This window comes from Microcaecilia unicolor, chromosome 1 (assembly GCF_901765095.1).
Source record: "Microcaecilia unicolor chromosome 1, aMicUni1.1, whole genome shotgun sequence".
In the NCBI taxonomy this organism is placed as follows: Eukaryota; Metazoa; Chordata; class Amphibia; order Gymnophiona; family Siphonopidae; genus Microcaecilia; species Microcaecilia unicolor.
In genome coordinates, this window is record NC_044031.1 from 603321340 (window position 1) to 603341125 (window position 19786).

The window sequence follows — 19786 nt, forward strand, 5'->3', positions numbered from 1 at the left end:
ATAAAGAACAAAATTACAGAACATATTCAAAAGCATAGATTATTGAGACAAAGCCAACATGGATTTAGTGAAGGGAAATCTTCAATCACCAATGTATTACATTTCTTTGAAGGTGTGAACAAACATGTGGATAAAGGTGAGCCGGTCGATATTGTGTATCTGGATTTCCAAAAGGCATTTGACAAAGTACATCATGAAAGACTCCAGAGGAAATTGGAGAGTCATGGGATAGGAGGCAGTGTACTACTGTGGATTAAGAACTGGTTAAAAAAGAGAAAGAGAGTCCTGGGAACTTTGTTTTTTAACATATTTATAAATGATCTAGAGATGGGAGTAGCTAGTGAGGTAATTAAATTTGCTGATGACACAAAGTTATTCAAAGTTGTTAAATCACAAGAGGATTGTGAAAAATTACAAGAGGACCTTACGAGACTGGGCATCCAAATGGCAGATGACATTTAATGTGAGCAAGTGCAAAGTGATGTATGTGGGAAAGAGAACCCGAACAATAGCTACATAATGCAAGGTTCCACCTTAGGAGTCACCGACCAGGAAAGGGATCTAGGTATTATCGTTGATGATACGTTGAAACCCTCTGCTCTGTGTGCCGCGGCGGCTAATAAAGCAAACAGAATGTTAGTTATAATTAGGATAGGAATAGAAAACAAAAGTGAGGATGTTATAATGCTTTTGTCGCTCCATGGTGCGACTGCACCTCAAATATTGTGTGCAATTCTGGTCACTGCATTTCAAAAAAGATATAGTGGAATTAGAAAAGGTACAGAGAAAGGCGACGAAAATGATAAAGGGGATGGGATGACTTCCTATGAGGAAAGGCTAAAGCGGCTAGGGCCCTTCAGCCTGGAGAAGAGACGGCTGAGGGAAGAAATGATACAGGTCTATAAAATAATGAGTGGAATGGAACGGGTAGACGTGAATTGCTTGTTTACTCTTTCCAAAAATACTAGGACTAGGGGGTATGCAATGAAGCTACAAAGTAGTAAATTTAAAATGAATCAGAGAAAATATTTCTTCACTCAACGTGCAATTAAACTCTGGAATTTGTTGCCAGAGAATGTAGTAAAAGCACTTAGCTTAGCGGGGTTAGAAAAGGTTTGGATAGTTTCCTAAAAGAAAAGTCCATAAGCCATTATTAAAATGACTTGGGGAAAATCAACTGCTTAATTTCTAGGATAAGCAGCATAAAATGTATTGTACTGTTTTGGGATCTTTTCAGGTACTTGTGACCTGGATGGGCCACTGTTGGAAACAAGATGCTGAGCTTGATGGACCTTCGGTCTGTTCCAGTGTGACAATACTTATGTACTGTTAATATATGGCCTGGCTTTAGATCTACCACTGGAATAGTGATGGGTAAAGCTATGCAGCCTAAAACAACTGAAAAAGTACTGACTAGGCCAAACAACAAGTAAATGATTTAATATTTGAGAATCTGCAAAAAGCAGGTCTGAACAATGAGTCCTGCCACAAATTGGTACAATTTTTAAATCAAATACAGCACCTGTAATGAAAGAATGATGGATCAGATGAATAAAATGGAGCTTATAATTTTGGTATACAATGATACAGAGGTAATACAGAGTTCATGAGATGGTATGAAAAGTATTGCAGCCGGAAGATGTGAAACTGTTATCTCAACGCTTCCCAAAACATGTTGATAATTAGCAGTAGCTGAGAACGGAAGGAGGTGGGCACATCAGACAGCAGACCGCGTGGGAAAGTATGATCTCAGAAAGTGAGAAAGATTAGGAGCAAGGTTTCTCACCATTCACTTCTATGGAGAGGTTTGTGTATAAAAGAGGGGAGATTTTGCCTTAGTTTGGAACTCCTCCCCAACGCTTCTCTCAGACGGCAGGGCGCTGTGCAGATAAACCCAGAATCTGATGTCTGTATTTGTATCAACTTGAAGACTTGTGTTTGGGTAAGAAATAAAATGTACCTATCTATCTAAACCTATCTCTGTCTCTATTTTTATTGATTCTATCTTCTCTTTACCTAACATTTAGCCTACAAGGTAGATCACATACAAGTGACACTCAGTTTTGGACAGAAAGCAGTAGTTATGGGAATTAGTTTTCAATTACGGCTCCTAATGCCACCCCCTTGTGATTGGGTGACAATGGAGGTTAGAGAAACTATACAGAACCTGATATATGAAATAAGTACCTTTAGTCCCCCGTGTGACGGAGTCAGAAAGAGGTCTATAAGAGGAGGGAATTAAAACAGTACTTAAGAACTAAAGAAAATATTCAGTCAAACACAGAGTTTGGAATGCTGGAAACACCATAAAAATTAATACTACTACAGTTATAAGAATACAAAGTGTCAGCTGCATCTGCCCTCCCTCTTGTTTGAATTATTACCATCCATTAATACAGTAAGCTCAAGTAGGAATAATGCTTCCTTCTCATTTCAAATACCATGCATGAAAAATTATTCAAATAAGAACCAACCTGTTGAAACTGTCCCTCTGACACACCATCTCTGTAGAAGATAATTCGTGTGGGCTTGAACCTAGTTGATTTGTAGAACTGAATAAGGAGTTCTCTGACCATAGCAGCCAGATCTTGAATGATCTCTTGACGATGCTGCTGTACACGCACAGTGGCACAGTATCTATTGGGATGGGCATCCATGCTACCTACAACCTGTTTGACAAATGGGAATTAGTATAAGAGATGAAGAAAATTGTATTAAATTTTAAAATCATTATTCTTGAGTTATCTAAGCATAAAGATGTGAACAAGTAGAATGAGAGATGTTTTTGAACCACATTTTATACTATTTACATATATTAAATGAAACGTCAACCAACTACTGTTCTGCCCTAGCACTACTTTAATCCCCAACACTGTTGTATAAAATTTCTATAGGTCTCAAAGCTATGGGTCAGACTGGTGGCTCCGTGTAGGTGCTGCAAATGGGATCAGAGCTGGATTCCTACCGATTCTCTGGGTTAGCTGGGAATGCTGCAGAAATGGTATTCTTGGCTTTTGAAGGACGAGTCACAGATCTTGAGCATTGTTGAGAACTAGTTGCCAGATTTAGGTCCCATAATTGCAGCTTTTCATTAAGAGCCTTTGTATAAGACCCCCAGCTGAGGAGTATCACTGCAACTACTGGGCAGAAGATAAGTGGGTAGGGAATGGAAAACTGGGGCAATATTCCTGGGTAGTTATGAATGAAAGCTTAGAGCACAAGATGCCAGGACACAGCTTATGCAACTTCACAACTTCTGACCCTGGCAACCACTCCCTTTTGTTTTTTTCCCCTAAATGTCCTCATTTTATCAATATCAAATACTACTGCAGCAGTTTTACTTGCTATTTGCCTTCAAGTGATTATGTCAAATTTAATTACACTGTGATCACTGCTACTCTGCAGACCCACCACTTTTACACTTTGCACCAGGTTCTCCATTCTGTTGAGAATCAGATTCAAAGTAGTCACCCCTTTTGTTGATTCTATGACCAGTTGCTGCATAAAGCAGTCATTTATGGCATCTAACATAGTAACATAGTAAATGACGGCAGAAAAAGACCTGCATGGTCCATCCAGTCTGCCCAACAAGACAAACTCATATGTGCTACTTTTTGTGTATACCCTACTTTGATTTGTACCTGTCCTCTTCAGGGCACAGACCGTATAAGTCTGTCCAGCACTATCCCCGCCTCCCAACCACCAGCTCCGCCTCCCACCACTGGCTCTGGCACAGACCGTATAAGTCTGCCCAGCACTATCCTTGCCTCCCACCACCGGCTGGCTCTGCCACCCAATCTCGGCTAAGCTCCTTAAGATCCATTCCTTCTGAATAGGATTCCTTTATGTTTATCCCACGCGTGTTTGAATTCTGTTACCGTTTTCATTTCCACCACCTCCCGCGGGAGGGCATTCCAAGCATCCACTACTCTCTCCATGAAAAAATACTTCCTGACATTTTTCTTGAGTCTGCCCCCCTTCAATCTCATTTCATGTCCTCTCGTTCTACTGCCTTCGCACCTCCGGAAAAGGTTTGTTTGCGGATTAATACTTTTCAAATATTTGAACGTCTGTATCATATCACCCCTGTTTCTCCTTTCTTCCAGAGTATACATGTTCAGGTCATCAAGTCTCTCCTCATACGTCTTGTAACGCAAATCCCTTACCATTCTCATAGCTTTTCCATGCACCGCTTCAATTCTTTTTACATCCTTCGCAAGGTACGGCCTCCAAAACTGAACACAATACTCTAGGTGGGGCCTCACCAACAACTTCTACAGGGGCATCAACACCTCCTTTCTTCTGCTGGTCACACCTCTCTCTATACAGCCTAACAACCTTCTAGCTACGGCCACCACCTTGTCACACTGTTTCGTCGCCTTCAGATCCTCAGATACTATCACCCCAAGATCCCTGTCCCCGTCCGTACCTATCAGATTCTCCCCACCTAAAACATACGTCTCCCGAGGATTTCTATTCCCTAAGTGCATCACTTTGCATTTCTTCGCATTGAATTTTAATTGCCAAACCTTAGACCATTCTTCTAGCTTCCTCAGATCCTTTTTCATGTTTTCCACTCCCTCCCGGGTGTCCACTCTGTTGCAGATCTTAGTATCATCCGCAAATAGGCAAACTTTACCTTCTAACCCTTTGGCAATGTCACTCACAAATATATTGAACAGAATCGGTCCCAGCACCGATCCCTGAGGCACACCACTACTCACCTTTCCCTCCGAGCGAATTCCATTCACCACCACCCTCTGACTTCTGTCCGTCAACCAGTTCCTAATCCAGTTCACCACTTCGGGTCCTATCTTCAGCCCTTCCAGTTTATTTAAGAGCCTCCTGTGGGGAACCGTGTCAAAAGCTTTGCTGAAATCTAAGTAGATTACGTCCATAGCTCGTCCCTGATTTAATTCTCCTGTCACCCAATCAAAGAACTCAAAGAGATTCGTTTGGCACGATTTCCCTTTAGTAAAACCATGTTGTCTCGGATCTTGCAACTTATTGGCTTCCAGGAAATTCACTATCCTTTCCTTCAGCATCGCTTCCATTATTTTTCCAATAATCGAAGTGAGGCTTACCGGCCTGTAGTTTCCAGCTTCTTCCCTATCACCACTCTTGTAAAGAGGGACCACCTCCGTCGTTCTCCAATCCTTTGGAACCTCTCCCGTCTGCAAGGATACGTTAAACAAATCTTTAAGAGGACCCGCCAGAACCTCTCTGAGCTCCCTCAATATCCTGGGGTGGATCCCATCCGGTCCCATGGCTTTATCCACCTTTAGCTTTTCAAGCTGTTCATACACACTCTCTTCTGTGATCGGTGCTCTATCCACTTCAATCTCATTTATACTTTTTGCAGACCATCGCGGTCCTTCTCCAGGATTTTCTTCTGTGAAAACAGAACAAAAGTATCTATTTAGCAAATTTGCTTTTTCTTCATCATTATCCACATAGTGGTTCGCAGTATCTTTTAGTCTCACAATTCCCTTTTTAGTCATTCTCCTTTCACTTATATACCTGAAGAAATTTTTGTCACCCCTCCTTACATTTCTAGCCATTTGTTCTTCCGCTTTCGCCAGACGTATCTCTCTCTTGGCTTCTTTCAGTTTCATCCTGTATTCCTCCTCGTGTTCCTTTTCTTTAGTTTTTGTGTATTTCTGGAACGCCAACTCTTTAGCCTTTATTTTCTCAGCCACTTGCTTGGAGAACCATATCGGTTTCCTTTTTCTCTTGCTTTTATTTACTTTCCTTACATAAAGGTTCGTGGCCTTATTTATAGCTTCTTTCAGTCTGGACCACTGTCCTTCCACTTCTCGTATTTCCTCCCAGCCCATCATCTCCTTCCCTCAGGTATTCCCCCATTTTACTAAAGTCAGCATGCTTGAAATCCAGAACTTTGAGTTTTGAGTGGCCGCTCTCCACTTTAGCTGTAATATCAAACCAAACCGTTTGATGGTCACTGCTGCCCAGGTGGGCACCCACTCAGATATTTGACACGCTATCCCCATTTGTGAGCACCAGATCCAGCGTCGCTCCCTCCCTCGTGGGTTCCGTCACCATTTGTCTGAGCAAACCGCTTTGTAAAGCATCCACGATCTCTCTACTTCTTTCCGATTTCGCAGACGGAACCTTCCAATTTACATCCGGCAGATTGAAATCTCCCAGCAACAGCACCTTAACATCCCTAGAATGTCGCAATACGATACTTATTCACTTAACATAGGGGCAATTGATATCTAACACACAAAAAACAGGAACAAGCTACACAATTATCCATTACATCCAAAACTTCCTACCTCAAGCCAGAGAGACAGCCAAGCTGCCCTCTCTCTATAAGAAACCAATGAACTGTAACCGAATTGGCAAGTCTGTTATATCTTCTAATTGGTTTCTCATACAGAGAGGGCAGCTTGGCTGTCTCTCTGGCTTGAAGTAGGAAGTTTATTTCAAATAGCAATTGCCTGAAAAGAAAACATAGCATCATGATTTTTGCTAAACAGAAGATACAGTGTAAAGAAGACTGATACTATTTCAAATATTTTTATGAGTACATTAGGTTTTATTATTAGAATTCTCTTAGATCTATGCTTCATCTTATGCGGATGATATTTTTATTTTTGTACCCTTAGGACCGGGTTATGAGGAAGGTTGTAAGTTTATTTTAGAATGTACTTTCAGAACTCATTGCTGGGCTACTTAGAATTTATTTAAGTTAAAAATTTCTAAAACTAAATTTTTATATTTTAGCCCAAATTATGTTTGATGTCCCCGAGGTTCTCTCTTTAAGGACAGGGGATCAATTGAATTTTGATACCTCTGGCAGGATCTTGAGGATAATATTGGATTCTCAGCTGACCACGGAATCTCAATTAAGAAGCTTAAGTAAAAAAAAAAAAAAATCTATTTTAAGTTATGTTAACTATGAGCTATCAGGTCCCTTTTTTAGCCTGAACATTTCCGTGTCTTAGTTCAAATGATAATTTTATCTCAGTCAGATTACTGCAGCGTTCTATATGCAGGAATTCATAAAAAAATTGCTAAACAGACTGCAAATGTTGCAGAACACAGCAGCAAAGTTGATTTTAGAAGGCCATAAAATTTCATCAAGCTACACCATTGTTGAAAGATTTACACTGGCTACTCAGATTTATACGGTCTGTGCCAGAGCCGGTGGTGGGAGGCGGGGCTGGTGGTTGGGAGGCGGGGATAGTGCTGGGCAGACATACGGTCTGTGCCCTGAAGAGGACAGGTACAAATCAAAGTAGGGTATACACAAAAAGTAGCACATACGAGTTTGTCTTGTTGGGCAGACTGGATGGACCGTGCAGGTCTTTTTCTGCCGTCATCTACTATGTTACCATCCAGCTCATTTTCGAAAGCGATCGCCGGCCATCTTCCGACACAAATCGGGAGACGGCCGGCGATCTCGCAAAGGCGGCCAAATCGGTATAATTGAAAGCCGCTATTTTGACACCATCGCCGCTTTCCCGTCGAAGAGCCGGCGAAAGTTCAAGGGGGCGTGTTGGCAGCGACGCAAAGGCGGGACATGGGCGGGCATGGGCGGGGTTACGAAATGGCCGGCTTTAGCCCATAATGGGGAAAAAAACCCGGCGATGAACAGCATTTGGCCGCTTTTACTTGGCCCCTTTTTTTTCAGGTCCAAGCTTCAAAAAGGTGGCTGAACTGACCACATGACCACCGGAAGGAATTGGGGATGACCTTTCCGTACTCCCCCAGTGGTCACCAACCCCCTCCCAGCATAAAAAACAGGTTACAAATACTTTTTTTTGCCAGCCTCTATGCCGTACCCACCTCCATGACAGCAGAATGTGTTCTGTCCTCCGACAGCCTTTGCCTGCTTGTGATGTGGCTCTGGGGTAAGTGTGGTACCTTTTCTGTTATTTGCACTGCAGAGTCACATCAGCAATGCATTGTGGTGGGTATAGGTATTGGTAGTTGGTAGGCTCTGCTTTTCCCCCCTGCTTACTGGTTCAGAGTGTGCCCTGTTTTGTTTCCTGTTGTAGTCCATGCGGTAGTGGCCATTTTTGTAAGACAGTTTTAGATCCATTTCCTGTGTTACCCACGTCAGAGAACGTAGTTCTTACCTTGAATGGTGCTGAAAGAGGGCATTGTACACCATTGTGCCAGCTCTGACCTACTGCTAATCTTAGTACCAAGGGAATCTTTGCCAGTGGGGCACAACCTCTGATCTGCAGTTAACTGTGAGTAAACGTGGTTATTTCAAGAAAGGACTTTTTCAGAGAGATTAGTCTTCAGGTGTGAACTGGTGTGCCAAAGTTATACAGCAGCAATAAGTCCTAGAGGCTGTATGCAGGTCCCTGGAGCAATTTTAGTGGGTGCAGTACATTTGTGGGTAGTGGGGTTTTTTTTTGGGGGGGGGGGGGGGGGTTGGGGGGCTCAGCTCTCAAAGTAAGGGAGCTATGCACGTGGGAGCTTTTCTGAAGTCCACTGCAGTGACCCCTAGGGAGCCCGGTTGGTGTCCTGGCATGTCAGGGGGGCCAGTGCACGAAAAATGCTGGCTCCTCCCACGGCCAAATGCCTTGAATTTGGCCGGGGTTTGAGATGGCCGACACAACTTTCCATTATCGCTAAAAAATTAAGCCGGTCATCTCAAACCCCGGCCAAATCCAATGCATTTGGCTGGCCGGAACCGTATTAACGAAACAAAAGATGGCCGGCCATCTTTTTTGAAAATACGGGTCTGGCCAGTTGTTTGTAGCGCTGGCAAAATACATCGCCGGCCATGTATTTCACTGGCGCCGTTCGATTATTCCCCTCTATGTTACCAGTTGGTGCTCAAATAGAGTTTAAGGTGGCATGCATAGTTTTTAAAACCATCCATGGTTTATGTCCAAGCTCCCATAATTGTTATCTATTCCTGTTTTTACGATTTTATCTCGTTTTTGTACCACACTGAGCTTAGATTTTCCTACTGTTAAGGATGTTTTGCTCAAGTACTTTCATGAAAGTTAATTTAGGGCCCTGTTTACTAAGCCATGCTAAGGGTGCACTAGCATTTTTTGCTAGCACCAAACACTAAGTCGCTCATAGGAACAATTGGATTCCAGCATCAACACGGACAATGTTTAACCATCTGTTATTTCGAAAATTATTGAAGACCTATTTGTTCAACAAATATTTTGGTATGAAATTATGATTTGTTTCTTAAGTATTTTATATGTGTTTTTAGGGGTTTAATTTTTGTGATCCGCTTTGATTCTCTAGTAGAAATAGGCGGGATACAAATGCTGTAATGGAATGGAAAAAGTTGATATTTAAAAAGTATGCCTTTAAATACTGGAAACTTTAGTGAAAGGCTATCATGAACCCAAATAGAAGAATAAAATGAATATGAAAAAAAATGGATTAGTAGTTCCAAAGTACTGCCATACAACACATGAAAAACCTTTAAAAATTTTAATACACACTTTCAAAGGAAGGTTCTGGTGCTGACCTGGATGAAAACAAGCAAGTTAAATCATTAAATGCTTCAAACCTGGCAAAAAACAACCCTGATGCTAATGTTTATGAAGCTATTGTATTGCTTGTTTTTTTTTGTTTTTATTGATAGGGTCTCTGAATATCTCCCTGCATACAAAAAGTTCCGTTTCCGGGCAGGGTCACATGACCCACGCACCAGCATTCTTCAACACCAAAGGTCTCTGAATATCTCCCTGCATACAAAAAGTTAATTTTCCGGGAGGGGTCACGTGACCCACGCACCAGCGTTCTTCAACACCAAAGCAAGTCTTTACCACTATTTAAACGTGTGCAGCACCGGCGCTTGTGCCGCTGCGGCGCGCACCGGAGAAGCATGCCTGAGGAGCAGGTCCTGCTTCTTAGGTGTGCTCCTTGGGGTGTACGACGAAGGGGATCATAGAATCACGGCTCTCTTCAAAAGTCCACTACTACTCTATAAACAAATATAGGGAAGCAGCAATTACCGAATTCAACCACTAAACGATTGGTAAGGAACATTAATTGGCTTTCCCTTCCATTCTGGTCAATTAACACATTACTTTGCGTCTTAATACAAGATTATAAGCCCCATATGGTGTCTTATAATTCGTCACTACAAATATCAGATATCGCATACATCCCAGTACAATGGGGTCGGCGGACAAATCGTGAATTTCTTATTTCTGATAGACCTCGGTTTTTTAACGCCCCTTCCTTCATACAGAAAGACAAATATAGGAGATATTCCTTCCTCTATATTGCTAAATCTAGCATTAATAAACTGTCGGTCCTTAAAACGTAAATGTAACCATATTATGGATCTTATACATTTCCATAAATTAGATCTATTAGCTATAACAGAGACGTGGCTTCTTCCGGGAGAAGAATCCTACTTACTTCAATGCCTTCCCCCAGGTTTTTCAGAGAGTTATACATCACGAATTGGCAAGAGAGGAGGAGGATTAGCATATATTTATGCTTCAAATCTGAAAGTATTAAGAGATTTCTGATCATGGTCTTACCTACCCTGAACTTCTTCTATTAAAAATAAATATGGTAAGTTCCAACTTTTACGTGCTTCTATTTTACTGCGCTCCTTCCATTACAGGAGAAGCATGGGATAGCATATACCAATCAATAGTGGAAGCAGTTGTCAAATTTCCAAACCTTGTTATATGGGGAGATTTCAATATTCATGTAGATGATCAACTAAATATGCGGTCTATGAGATTTTCTAAATGTCTAAAAGATATCGATATAACACAACATGTAACTGGACCTATGCACATAGCAGGTCATACTTTAGACCTAATTATGACAAGTACACTAGAGGAGATAAAATGTACTAAGATAACAACTATACCAGTTTCCTGGTCAGATAACTTTATTCTATATTTTAATCTACTACTTTCAAACACAACAAAACTAAAGAACGTATTGGACATAACACAACTCTTCCGCTGTACGATTCCTTAGTGTGGCTGTGCCATATGAACTTTATCTTACCACAACATCACTTTCTATTTGTTTACACTGGAGTCTGTAATACCTCTCCGGTACTATGTAAGCCACATTGAGCCTACAAATAGGTGGGAAAATGTGGGATATAAATGTAACAAATAAATAAATAAACAAACCCTATATAAGGATCTGTTCCATCAAATATAAAGTCAAGGGGTCTGCGAAAAATAGTTCCCTCTACTCTACCTTCGCTGTCAGGAAATTTCCCATCAAAGTTTTTTGATTTATCACTAGAGGAACAGATTAATAACTGGAACCAGGTCCTTTCTACAGCACTCGACTACATTGCCCCCATAAAAACTATGAAGCCAAGGACTAAGCCCACTCAGCCATGGTACCACCCAGGTTTAAAGTTGTGCAAACAACAGGTACGCAGAGCTGAACGGATCTGGGGTAAGTGAAAAACGGAAGAACTAAAACATAAATGTAAGCAATGCCAACGATATTTTGTAGCACAGATAAAACTAGCGAAAACTATTTATTTTTCCAAACAGATACAAGAGGCAGCAAATTCATCAAAGCAGTTATTTCAAGTTATGAAATTATTAACAACAAATAAAAAAAATCAATTCTGTGAAAACACATATAGACTCGGAAACCTTTGCAAATTTTTTCATTTCTAACACTGAAAATTTAAGAACCAATTTCTCTAAGACTATCGATATAGAAGAAGTGTCTACTCTACCATTGTCAGCGTCATGGCATCTATTTGAGATACCATACTACTACTTGACATTTCTAAAGCGCTACTAGGGTTACGCAGCGCTGTACAATTTAACATAGAAGGACAGTCCCTGCTCAAGGAGCTTACAATCTAAAGGACAAATGTACAGTCAGTCAAATAGGGGCAGTCTAGATTTCCTGAAAGGTATAAAGGTTAGGTGCCAAAAGCAACAGTGAAGAGGTGGGCTTTGAGCAAAGATTTGAAGATGGGTAGGGAGGGGGCTTGGCGTAAGGGCTCAGGAAGTTTATTCCAAGCATATCAATTCAAAACATGTTAGCGCATCTTTCAACTACTTATAGTCTATTAGATCTGATACCATCAGATTGGCTAAAGATTCCTAACTTGGGACTACAAACTTATCTATATTCTATCATTACAACTAGCTTGAGAGAAGGAATAGTTCCACAAGCTCTTAAAGAAGCCTTAGTAAAGCCAAGTCTTAAAAAATTGTCTCTTGATCCATGTTCTCCAAACAATTATCGTCCGGTATCAAATCTTCCGTTCCTATCTAAAATTTTGGAAACGACAGTGCTTACACAATTACAATCTTATATAGAATCAAAATATATATTACACCCGAGACAATTAGGCTTCAGAAAAGGATACAGTACAGAGACAGTACTTACTTCACTTATCAGTGAAATACATTCTAGACTTGAACAAGGTTATATTGCGCTAATCATTTCACTAGATCTGTCCGCTGCATTTGACCTTATAGATCATGATCATGATCTTCTGTTATATCGTTTGAGAGAAATCGGTATCTCGGGTACAATTTACAACTGGTTTACATCCTTTCTTAGTAACCGTTCATTCAAATTTGTTCAAAATCAATCAACTTCAAAGTCCCACAATATTTCTTGTGGGATACCTCAAGGATCAGTTTTATCACCCATATTATTCAACTTATACATCAGTCCGCTCTCGTTACTTGCCTTGACGAAGTTGCCAAATGGCTCACAAAATACCATTTAATGCTAAATCAAGACAAGACAATAACATATTGGATAACGGGGCATGGACCAATACCATCATTAATACCTACCTTGTTTAATAAAAAGATACCTATGGTAAAAACTTTTAAGTATCTTGGTGTCATTATTGATTCAACGTTAACATTCACTGAACAAATATCGGATGTTGTAAAAAAATCCTTTTATCACTTACGGAAGATACGATCTCTTAGAACCTCAATTCGCTATGCACCCTTACATATGCCTATCATCATCACTCGCTTGGACTATTGTAATACTATCTATGCAGGGCTTACAAAGGCCAACTTAAAACGCTTGCAAATGATAAAAAACACGGCAGCTCGGGTTATCTGCAGAGCATCCAAATACGATAGGATTACACCTCTTCTATATCAGCTTCACTAGCTCCCCATCGAATTGAGAATAAAATTCAAGATTCTTGCCCTGGCACATAAAGCATTACATTCATCACCATCATCATATCTAGCTAATTTAACCATATCATACACGCTGTCACTTACGTTACGATCACTCACAGACAATAGACTAACTATTCCACTGTTAAGGAGGGCAAGATGGGTATCTACGCGAGTATCCGTTTTCTTTTATTTGGCTCCAACACTTTGGAACTGTCTTCCAAAAAACATTAGATTAGAAGAATCTTTTACCAACTTTCGAAAACTTTTAAAAACATATTTTTTAACGATACATTTGGAAATAATATATGATAAAGAATTTTAGATGAATTAAATATACTACATTTGATATGTAGCATAGATTAATAGCAGTATGAATGAGCATTGTAACTGTTATTCACCTTTATAGTATGAATGATTGTTTGCTGTGCTTTACTATTGAATAATGGATTTCTAATACATGTGTTAGTGTGGATATATATGTAATTTATAAAGTGTAAACCGTTTTGTTTTTGCAAATGCAATAAATAATGGTATAGTAAACAAACGATAAATGTAAATGTAACTACTTACTGCAGCAATAGATGGCTTCTTTCCATCACCTGCTGGTGGGTGGGTGACGTCTGCACCCAGGAATATAACAGGCTGCTGAAACACCGGAGGTCTAATGAGAAAAAAATTTACACAGTCAAAATAAATGCATTTTTATTAAAGAAAATAATAAAACACAACTGCTTGCCTGTAACAATATGCTGTAATCGACTTTAAAACTTAGTTGAAATTAAATTTAACTAGCATCCTCAGACGACAGCAGGATATCAACCTACATATGTGAATGACATCACCAATGGAGCCTGGAATGGATGATCTCAAGAGTTTTTGGTCATGCACCACAAAGCATATGTGAGTCGTCTCAAGTCAGCATCATGTGGGTCCCCCTTCAGTTTAACAGCAGCCATCTACATAGGGAGGTGGGTGGCTGTGTAGACTGATACCCTGCTGTACTCAAAAAGTCACTGTTAAAAGCAAGCAACTCTGCTTTCTCCTAGAAGAAGCAGCATATACAAATCCACGTGTGCGGGAATCCCCAGCTTCAAGCTGATTAAAAAAAAAAAAGAAAAATAAAACAATGTCAATGTTTTGCTGGAAGCAACCCATTTTTTACCTTTTTGGACAATATCACAAATCATATCAAGAAGGCACATTTTATTGAATGAGTGGCTGGGATGAGGTGGCATGTGCGAGTGACTGCTGGAGAAGGGGCACATATGTGAGTAGCTTGTATAGGGGACAAATCAGAGGGTGATAGATCCTCAATCTACTCCTTGCCTGTGGAGGAGAAGGACAGAGGGATTAGAGATTTCTCCTCACCAGAGAAACCCTCATATCCTACTACTACTACTTATCATTTCTATAGTGCTACTAGATGTACGCAGCGCTGTACACTTGAACATGAAGAGACAGTCCCTGCTCGACAGACCTTACAATCTAATTAGGACAAATAGGACAAACAAGAGATAAGGGAATATTAAGGGTTCTGAACAAGTGAATAAGGGTTAGGAGTTAAAAGCAGCATCAAAAGGGTGGGCTTTTAGCTTAGATTGAAAGACGGACAGAGATGGAGCTTGACGTACCGGCTCAGGAAATCTATTCCAGGAATATGGTACAGCAAGATAAAAGGAACGGAGTCTGGAGTTAGCAGTGGAGGAGAAGGGTGCAGATAAGAGAGACTTACCCAGTGAACGGAGTTCCTGGAAAGGAATGTAGGGAGAGATGAGAGTGGAGAGGTACTGAGGAGCTGCAGAGTGAATGCACTTATATACCCATAAATAATCATGCCATGATTCTTCAGACTATGATCAGAAATTGGTACAGACAGTGATGATTGAGGATGCACCAACCCACCAGTCATGTCCCTGGAAAGGCTTCCAGATGACTTAGATGGCCTGGAATCCAATGCTCATAGTGCGTAAGTGAAGCTTTCTCCAAGAGAAGATGGCATTGATAGTGACGTCTTACAAAAGCACCAATAATAATTCTAGAGGACAGGCTAATTTGCCATTGGCATCACTGCAGATATACCCAATGCAAAGCAGATGGAGGGCTTTTGCCTCGTATCTCCCAATTCAATTCTTTCTTGAAAACTGCCAATATCAAAATAGCATGAGCAACACTTGAGACACTAAATAATAATGGGATGATACTAGTGCAGTTAGGTATTCTTCTTGGCGACTGTGCAAACTTTTATACATTGATACTTGGGAGGACATAAGACAGCCTCTAAAAACTAATATGGAGAGTTTCAAGAAAGCATGTTTTAAAGAATGGGTAAGGAGGGGGGGAGGAGGGAGGGAAGAGAGGAGGGGGGGAAAAGGGGAAGGGAAAAGGAGGATTGTCATAGCAAGATCATTGTTGCATTAGATAGTTATGGGAGTATTGATCTCTATATACTTGTCTTTTGGACACAGTAGGAAAATTGTTGTATTAGTTCATAATAGGAGAATCAATCTCCATGAATGTGTTTCTTTGATGTAATAATAAAAAAAAGTTTTTACAAATTAAAAAAAAAAAAGAAAGCATGTTTTGGTCTTATTTATTTATTTGGACTGATCTGATACAAATTTGAGATCTAATTATGAATTAAGCATTATTATATGTCTTTCTTGAACAATGGTCAAATGGTCATTTCTCTTGATGGAGGAGGGTGAATAGAGAAGTGAAGCAGGGATCAGTACTGGGACCGGAGCTGTTTAATATATTTATAAATGATCTGGAAATCAGAACGAATGAGGTGACACAAACTATTCAACATTGTTAAACCACAGGTGGACTGTGAAAAATTGCAGGAAGACCTTAGGAAATTGAAAGACTGGGCATCCAAATGGCAGATGAAGTTTAATATGGACAAATACAAAGTGATGCGCATTGGAAAGAATAATCCGAATCATAGTTATCTGAAGCTAGGGTCCACCTTGGGGATCAGCACCCAAAAAAGATCTAGGCGTCGTTGTAGAATATGTTGAAAGTTCTGCTCAGTGTGCGGCAGCGGCCAAAGGTGCAAACAGGGTGCTATGAATTAAAGGGAAGGTAGACCGAAAATACTACAATGCCTCTGTATCACTCCATGATGTGACCTCACCTTAAGTATGTGTTCAGTTCTTGTCACCATATCTCAAAAAAGATATAGTGGCATTTGAAAAGGTTCAAAGAACAGCAACCAAAATGATAAAGGGGATGTAACGCTTCTCGTATGACCAAAGGCTAAAGAAGTTAGGGCTCTTCTGCTTGGAAAAGACATGGATGAGAGGATATATGATTGAGATCTACAAAATCCTGAGTGGTGTAGAATGAGTGGAAGTGAATCGATTTTTTTGTACTCGTTCCAAAAATACAAAGACTAGGGGACACAAAAGAAAGTTACATGGAAATAATTTTAAAACAAATAGGAAAAAATATTTTTTTACTCAACGAATAGTTAAGCACTGGAACTCTTTGCTGGAGGATGTAGTAACAGTGGTTAACTGATCTGAGTTTAAAAAAGGTTTGGACAAGTTCCAGGAGGAAATGTCCATAGTCTGCTATTGAGATGGACATGGGGAAACAACTGCTTGCCCTGGGACTGGTAGCATGGAATGCTGCCACTATTTGGATTTCTGCCAGGTATTTGTGACTTGGCTTGGCCACTGTTGGAAACAGGATACTGGGATAGATGGACCATTGGTCTGACCCAGTTTGGCTATTCTTATGTTCTTAATACGATCAGGAGAGTTTTAGTACTTCCATTTTTAGAAAACTAACCAATAATAGTAGTTTACTATGATATAACAATTATCATTTTAAGGGACTGAAAGAGAATATCTCAGTCAGTCAATTCTTTGGATTACACAGAACTTATTCATCATTGGTGGACTTTAAAACTTATACCCGAAGATATAAAATGTCATTTTATATAAAATGAGTATCTGATTAAGGCTATTAATCAGGCATATAGCGAAGAAACTTACCTGTAGAAGGTATTCTCCGAGAATAGCAGGCTTCAGATTCTCCCAAGTGGGTAGACGCTGATCCCCGTCGCCCGGTCTGGCATTCATGCCAAAGTAAAAAAAATCAGAGGTTTGTGAAGCGCGAGCTGTGCTCCATTGCGCATGCACAAGTGCCTTCCCACCCACCACGTGAATGCAGTCTCCTCAGTTCAATATTAAAGCAAAAAACAAAATAAAAATAACTAAGGAGACAACTACAAGGGGAGGTGGATGGGACAGCGAGAATATAAAGCCTGCTGTCCTCATAGAATACCGACTACAAGTAAGTATCTTTGCTTTCTCCAAGGATAAGCACGCTCCAATATTCTCACAAGTGGGGAATCCCTGGCATCCAGACTCACCCAAAACAACAAACATTGGTTAACTGGGCCTCGCAATGGCGAGGACATAAGACAGATTAATCTGGATCTACTACTACTACTACTTAACATTTCTAGAGCGCTACTAGGGTTATGCAGCGCTGTACAAATTAATAACTAAGGACGGTCCCTGCTCAGAAGAGCTTACAATCTAAAGGACAAAATGTCAAGTTGGGGTAGTCTCGATTTCCTGAGTAGAGGTGTTGTGATTAGGTGCCGAAGGCGACATTGAAGAGGTGGGCTTTGAGCAATGATTTGAAGATGGGTAGAGAGGGGGCCTGGCGTATGTGCTCAGGGGGTTTTGTTCCAAGCATGGGGGTGAGGCGAGGCAGAAAGGACGGAGCCTAGAGTTGGCGGTGGTGGAGAAGGGTACTGAAAGGAGGGATTTATCTTGAGAGTGGAGTTTACGGGTAGGGACCTAAGGGGAAATAAGGGTAGAGAGGTAAGGAGGGGCTGCAGATCGAGTGCATTTGTAGGTTAGTAGGAGAAGCTTGAACTGTATGCGGTACCTGATCGGAAGCCAGTGAAGTGACTTGAGGAGAGGGGTAATATGAGTATATCGGTCAAGGCGGAAGATAAGACGTGCGGCAGAGTTCTGGATGGACTCAAGAGGGGATAGGTGGCTAAGTGGGAGGCCGGTGAGGAGTAGGTTGCAGTAGTCAAGGCGAGAGGTAATGAGAGAGTGGATGAGAGTACGGGTGCTGTGCTCAGAGAGGAAGGGGCGAATTTTACTAATGTTGTAGAGGAAGAAGCGACAGGTCTTGGCTATCTGCTGGATATGCGCAGAGAAGGAGAGGGAGGAGTCGAAGATGACACCGAGGTTGCGGGCAGATGAGACAGGGATGATGAGGGTGTTATCAACTGAGATAGAGAGTGAAGGGAGAGGAGAAGTGGATTTGGGTGGGAAAACAATAAGTTCAGTCTTGGCCATGTTAAGTTTCAGGTGGCGGTTGGTCATCCAGGCGGCAATGTCGGATAAGCAGGCCGATACTTTGGCCTGGATTTCCGCAGTGATGTCTGGTGTGGAGAGATACAGCTGGGTGTCGTCAGCATAAAGATGATAGTGGAAACCATGAGATGAGATCAGGAAGCCTAAGGAAGAGGTGTAGATTGAAAAAAGGAGGGGCCCAAGGACAGATCCCTGAGGAACTCCAATAGAGAGCGGGAAAGGGGAGGAGGACAAACCATGAGAGTGTACTCTGAAGGTACGATGGGAGAGATAAGAGGACAACCAGGAGAGGACAGGGCCCTGGAACCCAAAGGAGGACAGTGTGTCAAAAAGTAGGTTGTGATTGACAGTGTCAAAAGCGGCGGATAGGTAGAGGAGGATGAGGATGGAGTAGTGACCTTTGGATTTGGCGAGTAACAGGTCATTGCAGACTTTAGATAGTGCCGTTTCTGTCGAGTGTAGGGGGCGAAAGCCGGATTGAAGCGGATCGAGGATGGCATGAGAGGAGAGAAAATCAATGCAGCGGCTGTGAACGGCGCGTTCAAGTATCTTGGAGAGGAAGGGTAGGAGGGAAATGGGGTGGTAGTTGGAGGGACAGGTAGGGTCAAGAGATGGTTTTTTGAGGAGTGGTGTGACCACAGCATGCTTGAAGGTGTCCGGGACAGTTGCAGTGGAGAGAGAGAGGTTGAGGATATGACAGATGGTGGGGGTGATAGTAGGAGCGATGGTGCTAAGTAGGTTGGTGGGGATGGGGTCTGAGGAACAGGTGGTGGATTTCGAGGAGGAGAGGAGATGGGCGGTTTCCTCTTCGGTGATATCAGGAAAAGAGGAGAAGGAGGCCTGGGTTGGTTGGTTGAGAGAGTGGGTTATAGGATGAAGAGGAGGAGAAGGTTTGGTGGTGAATTCGAAGTTGATCTTCTGGACCTTGTCACGGAAGTAGTCGGCCAGAGATTGAGGAGAAAGTGAGGGGGTGGGTGGGAGCAGAGGGCACTTTGAGGAGGGAGTTGAGGGTGGCGAAGAGACGACGAGGATTAGAGCTGAGGGAATTAGTCAATTGGGTGTAATAGTCCTGTTTGACTACAAACATTGGTTAACTGGGCCTCGCAATGGCGAGGACATAAGACAGATTAATCTGGAACTACATACAACTGAGTGAAAGTGCAGCCTGGAACTGAATATAACGGGCCTAGTAGGGTGGGGTTGGATTCTAGATCACAAACAGATTCTGCAACAATGACTGCTCAAACTGACTGTTGCATCGGGTATCCTGCTCAAGGCAGTGATGTGAATGTATGGATTAAAGACCACATCGCAGCC

General features: G+C 41.5%; 1 protein-coding gene across 1 annotated transcript in view; it reads right to left on the reverse strand.

The window, feature by feature from the left end:
- The window catches only part of AGO2 (argonaute RISC catalytic component 2), a 350472-nt gene that overhangs the window by 33107 nt on the left and 297579 nt on the right, over positions 1 to 19786 (reverse strand). Inside the window, exons 14-15 of the mRNA XM_030219580.1 lie at positions 13692 to 13782; positions 2475 to 2669 (exon numbers count right to left, since the gene is read on the reverse strand). Of these exons, the coding sequence (XP_030075440.1) occupies positions 2475 to 2669; positions 13692 to 13782 (286 nt within the window). The remainder of the gene's footprint in view (positions 1 to 2474; positions 2670 to 13691; positions 13783 to 19786) is intronic.